This window comes from Rutidosis leptorrhynchoides, chromosome 3 (assembly GCF_046630445.1).
Source record: "Rutidosis leptorrhynchoides isolate AG116_Rl617_1_P2 chromosome 3, CSIRO_AGI_Rlap_v1, whole genome shotgun sequence".
NCBI lineage: Eukaryota > Viridiplantae > Streptophyta > Magnoliopsida > Asterales > Asteraceae > Rutidosis > Rutidosis leptorrhynchoides.
Window position 1 is genome coordinate 421,714,401 of NC_092335.1, and position 5,553 is coordinate 421,719,953.

General features: G+C 34.9%; 1 protein-coding gene across 1 annotated transcript; it reads left to right on the forward strand.

Annotated features, from left to right (window-relative positions):
* Positions 1-1,701: 1,701 nt before the first annotated feature.
* LOC139897818 (NAC domain-containing protein JA2-like) lies at positions 1,702-5,098 on the forward strand. The gene is made up of 3 exons (XM_071880522.1): positions 1,702-1,978; positions 2,490-2,758; positions 4,354-5,098. The coding sequence occupies exons 1-3, from the start codon at positions 1,792-1,794 to the stop codon at positions 4,852-4,854; spliced, it is 957 nt and encodes a 318-aa protein (XP_071736623.1). The 5' UTR covers positions 1,702-1,791; the 3' UTR covers positions 4,855-5,098.
* Positions 5,099-5,553: the final 455 nt, after the last annotated feature.

The window sequence follows — 5,553 nt, forward strand, 5'->3', positions numbered from 1 at the left end:
ATAAAATTGAACAAATATTTTTGAACATTCCGAAATGCGAAATGAAATACTGAAAAATTCAATAAGGAAGAAGGGAGTAATATATAATATACACATATTAGTTGATGATATATGTGTATACTTGCTAAAAAGGTACGTGCATACTTTATACTATACATATGTTAATATGTTAATTGGTAATATATACGTATATTATTTGCTAGCGCATAACGGGAACTCAATATCTATGGAGAAATCCGATAACTCGGGGTTGAGATTGCCTATATCCGACTCATACACGAAAAATTTCCGTTCATTGTCTCAAATTAGTTGTCAATTTTTATAAATATATACTTACTTTTGTGGTAAATTTCTATTATGTTTTTAATCTATGAATACCAAACAAAACTATAAGTAAAAAATAAATGGTAAATCTATAAGATCACTTTCAACCATGACATCATTTTCTATCAGGATAGATTGTCATATTAACATCACGTTAACACGACCTCAAATTTCCTTCCTATGATATTACGAGGATGAAATTAATGTCATCCATGACAAAATTCCTCAAAAAAAACTATGACCCACTATATCAATTAAATAAACTAATTTACAAGTATTAAAGATAAAATACAAATAAAAATTTCATTCCATTCCATTCTTTCTCAAATATGAAGAATTAACACGGAGAGCAACACTAAATGTTGAGGAAATGATGAGGGCGAAGGGAGAACGCCAGCAAACTATTAATATAAGTGGATAATAAGGGAGTGGTTGGGTGAAAAACTTCTAAAAGCTTATGCTTTTAATAAGCTTCAAGTCGCATGTTTGCAAAATACAAGGCACGGGTTCGATTCCTTTTAGGGTCGAAATCTGACACTCTTTAAGGGCTACCCGGATTATAGTCTTTCCTGGTATGCGTCTATCGGGTATGGTGACATATGTTGCAAAGCAACACAGGGTTCGTGTATCCTTATCGATTCACACGTTTTGCAAAATAAGCTCCAAGTCATAAGAAAATGAAAAGTAGAGTTTATTATTAAAAAAATCGATCTTATAAACTCTTATAACTAGCTTTTAAAAAAAATGTAAAATGTATAGCTTATGTTCATAAAATTACTAAAATACTCATTAATCATATTATTTTACTTTTTGTATTTGAGTACTTTTAACTCAATTTACACGATAGGTTCCAGCTCTAGTTGCTTTAACAAGTACTTAAAAAAAATAATTTTTAATTTTCATTGGAAAAAATAAGTTTCAATTTCTGGCTTCCGGATCAAGCTCTATTCCGCAAACACATCCTTAGGGTGTGTTTGGTGACGAGCTTATGAGAGCTAATAGGAGCTTGAGCTTGTGATTTTAATAAGCTACAAGTCATAAGCTCTGTTTGGCATGCAACCAAAAGTAGAGCTTATATAAAAAGAAGCTCTAGAAAGAAGCTTTTAGAAGTAGCTTCTTGAAGAAAAAAAAAATAGAACTTATGATAAGCTCCAGCTTCAACTCTAGCTAGTTTGGTTTAAACGTACCAACATACCCTTAGAACGCAACGAGTAGTAGTGTACATACATGGTATCGGATAAGGTTAGCCTCGTGGGTGTTACTTGTCACTTAATCATTCTAGTGGTCCCCGGTATATGATTATTGTGTGCCCACCTAGTTATTATAAATACCCGCCCATTTTTTCACAACTTATAAGAATTACTGTTTTATATTTTATATTTGCAAGTATTTTAAATATTTTATTGTAACTATATTCAAAATCATAATCTTTCCCAATAAAACCTCTCTTCAACTTCCAAAAATAAAATGGTTGTGCCTGTGCCGGTGACTGATCCGATGACTCAGCTTCGGTTGCCACCGGGATTTCGGTTTTACCCGACTGACGAGGAACTTATGCTTCAATACCTTTGTAAAAAAGTCGCCGGACACGTGTTTCAACTTCAGATCATCGGAGATGTAGATTTGTATAAATATGATCCATGGGAATTACCAAGTAAGTTAATTTATTTTTGAATTTTCAACGATAATAATCTTTATAGTTATTGTTAAAATGTAATTTAAATAACCCTAATGGTCCCGTGATCACCTTTTTACACTTGTGTATTGAGAGGTAGGTGGTGGGGAGGTCTCAAGTTCGACTTTAAAAATATCCATGAAATTTATTTTTTGAAAATCGGATTGTCCCGTGGAAGTTGCATGTGCATGTCAAATGATAGTATTCCATGAAAAAAAAAATTAATCTTTGTATATAAACTGCTTCACTATGCATGTTAATAGTTAGTAATAAAAAATATTTATTAATTTATTTTATCAATGTCGACAGTTTTAAAAACCGTGACAATAGCTTATAATGACATGCATTTTTCTTTGTACATTACGTGTTGGAAGCACAATGATTACCGCATGCTTTAAAATTCTAAATTAATTGATTTACACCCATTTGTTTTCAATTTATTTTACGTAAAGTTATGAATGAAAATTATTGATGGATGATTGATTAATAGGTGAGGCGATGTTTGGTGAGAAGGAATGGTATTTTTTTAGTCCTAGAGATCGGAAATATCCAAATGGGTCTCGACCCAATAGAGTTGCCGGGTCTGGTTATTGGAAGGCTACCGGAACCGATAAGGTGATCATGTCTGAAAGACGTAAAGTTGGAATTAAAAAGGCTTTAGTTTTTTATGTGGGTAAAGCTCCGAGAGGATCCAAAACAAATTGGATCATGCATGAATACCGGCTTTCGGACCCTCCAAAAAAGAACAATAGTCCACGCGTAAGCCCAATTTTAATATTCAGACATAAATTGATAATGTGTAACAAATATTCATATTCATCATATTAATATTATATACGTGTCAGCAAACATTCTATTTTCGGTACATATATTAAATCACTTTATTATACTTTATAAACAAAAATACTAAATTACATATCTTCGTGTTTTTATTAGGATTTGTGTCGTATTATACCGTCGGTCGCAAGTTAATTTTTTTTTATTTTTTTATTTTTATTATTATTATTTTTTTTTTATTTTTTTTACTGAACACAAATCTTTTTTCCTCTCCTTACATAAAACCCTAGCATAAAACATTCGCCGCCATCATTTTTTCCTCTCCTCCGGCCGTCGGTTTTCTCCGGCGGTCCGGAGGAGCTCTCTCCTTCATTGTTTTTTCCTTGTTTTCCCTTCTCTGCTCTCTTTTCTTTTGTTTTGATGTTGTAATAATCGTTTTAGATCTGTTCATATCGAGTGTTTGGTTCACTGTCGTGGTTATATTGGTGGGTTTTTTCAAGCGGTTCAGCCGGATCTGGGTCTTTTCGAAGTGTGGTTCGCTGGTTCGAGTTTTTCCTCCACCGTCTTTCTGCCTTTGACTTCAGGTAATTCGTGTTTTGGTTTGTGGTTTAGATTCGTGGTGGTGGGTCTCGTGGTTGTAGGTGGATGTAGACGGTGGAGGTCTTGCGAAGGTCGTGGGTTTGTTTGGTGCAAGTCGCGAGTATCTGCTACAGCAGGTGGTCAAATATATTCGAGGATTGCTATGCCATTTATTCGGTAAATTCGTATGGAGAGCTGGTTTTCAGTTCGCTTTCGAGGAGATTTTCCAGCATATTCGTGAGGATGTATTCGTGGTGTTTGATTTTCGGGTTGGGTATCGAGTGTCAGATTTTCGTTTCGTGATGCGGGCTCTTTTGTCAGATCTCGTGTGTTTGCTTTTCATTGCAGGGGTATGGTCGAGATATGTTGCTGTTAAAAGTCGCCTCAAGGGCGAGTTCATACATGTCAGGGTATTTTTCAGGCAAACGTCTCTTCTCGCACAATGTCACTACTTGGTAGATTGGATGATCGAAATGGTTTAAGTTATCATGGGTCGAGTTCAAGGTGTGAAGGTTTAGGTCGTGATTATTTTCATTTCGTTTCATATTTAATTTACCTAGTCATTGCCCTTATTGATATTATGTTGAGTTGATTCGAATGTAGGAATTGTACTTTGTATGTATGATACCCCCTTTAGTGTGGTCTTAGGTCGTTGTTAGTTTTTGTGTTCGTAGCCATCGAGTAACTTGAGATCCGGTGTTAGTCGTGTTGGTTTTGTCGGATTGGTTGTAATTTCTAGCATCTTGCTAGGTTTATTTATTCTATTAATATATATTGCCTTTCGAAAAGAAAAAAAAAAATTATTGTGTCACACACATTAGCAAATACTCCGTATAAAAAGACTTACTTTTTTAGTCTTAAATACGGAGTATCATATTAACTCTCGACTTTAACCATACATTTTTGTGAAAAAAAATATAAGAATAAAAAGGTAATATAATTTTGATTGTTTTTTAGAGTGAACACTTATTTATGTACGTTTGCTTATTTGTTGACAGTTGGATGATTGGGTGCTTTGCCGGATCTATAAGAAGAATTCAAGCGCCGAGAGAACGCTTTCGGGTGGTCCGAGCGTCGAACAAAGTCACGGCTCTCCGTCGTCATCATCATCACCATTCGATGACGTTCTCGACTCATTTCCCGACACAATTCAGACAAACGATGATAAGTTTATCAACTATCAAACCAATAATTTTGTGATTACCGAAGATCAAAAGGTTAACATTCCGAAATTCGATTCTGGGAACTACGGTTGGGCAAGTATAGATGCATTCGGGTCACAAGATCCGATCAACAACAATTTGACTTCCGTTGATCCCGCATTCAACATGAAAATGAAGTTCGAAAAGTCAATGGATGATGTTGAAGTGAATAATGGAATCAGAAGTCAAAGAATGGAGAGTTCCGGGTACTTGTTTCCGCAGAGCTTTGCAAATACGAGTGACCCGTTTGCTATCCGGTACCCAGCCCAAGCGAGCAGTTCGGGTTATAGGCAGTGAAAGTGAGAAGAAAAATAATGCTTTAAGTAAGTTAGGAGTAGAGTGTAAATAGTAAAGTTTATGGGTGGTGGATGTTGTTGAGTTTAGGAGTTTAGTGAATAAATAGAAATGGTTTGGGTTTGGGTTAGAAAGAGTCTAAAGGTTTTTTGTTAGGAAAGGGCATGGTTAAATGTAGATAGTAGGGAAAAATACAATCTTTTGTTTATTGAAGTTTGATTTATATTTCAGCTATGGAAATTTTATAGGTTGTTTGGTATTTTAGTTATGGAAATTTTGATGGTTTTTTTTTTCTTTGTATTTTGACCGGATTATGATAGTGACCGGATTATGATAGTTTGTGTCAATAATATTAATTAATTAATTAATTAATACTAGTAGTAGTAGTGTGCCCGTGACGGGCGGGTATATATGAAAAAATGTACCCGTGGGTACGGGTCGGGTAAAAAATTTTACCCGTTGGCGGGTCGCGGGTATTTCATATTCGTCGCGAGTAAAACCCGACCCGTAAATCTGTGATGCCCGTTTGAGCTACCCGCGGGTATACCCGTTTACCCGCATACATATACTTAATTATATATTATATAAATTAAATGTATTTTTATAATTATTTGCGGATTAAACCCGCGGGTAATGAGTATCCGTTACTAAAAATTAATTAAAATATACATTTTTTAACTCGCGGGTCGCAGGTACCCGCGG

Excerpts from the sequence above, each read along its gene's own strand:
- LOC139897818 (XM_071880522.1), top strand. The coding sequence starts at position 1,792 with ATGGTTGTGCCTGTGCCGGTGACTGATCCGATGACTCAGCTTCGGTTG. Across the intron at positions 1,979-2,489 it reads TGATCCATGGGAATTACCAA|GTGAGGCGATGTTTGGTGAG; the intron begins GTAAGTTAATTT and ends ATTGATTAATAG. Across the intron at positions 2,759-4,353 it reads AAAAGAACAATAGTCCACGC|TTGGATGATTGGGTGCTTTG; the intron begins GTAAGCCCAATT and ends ATTTGTTGACAG.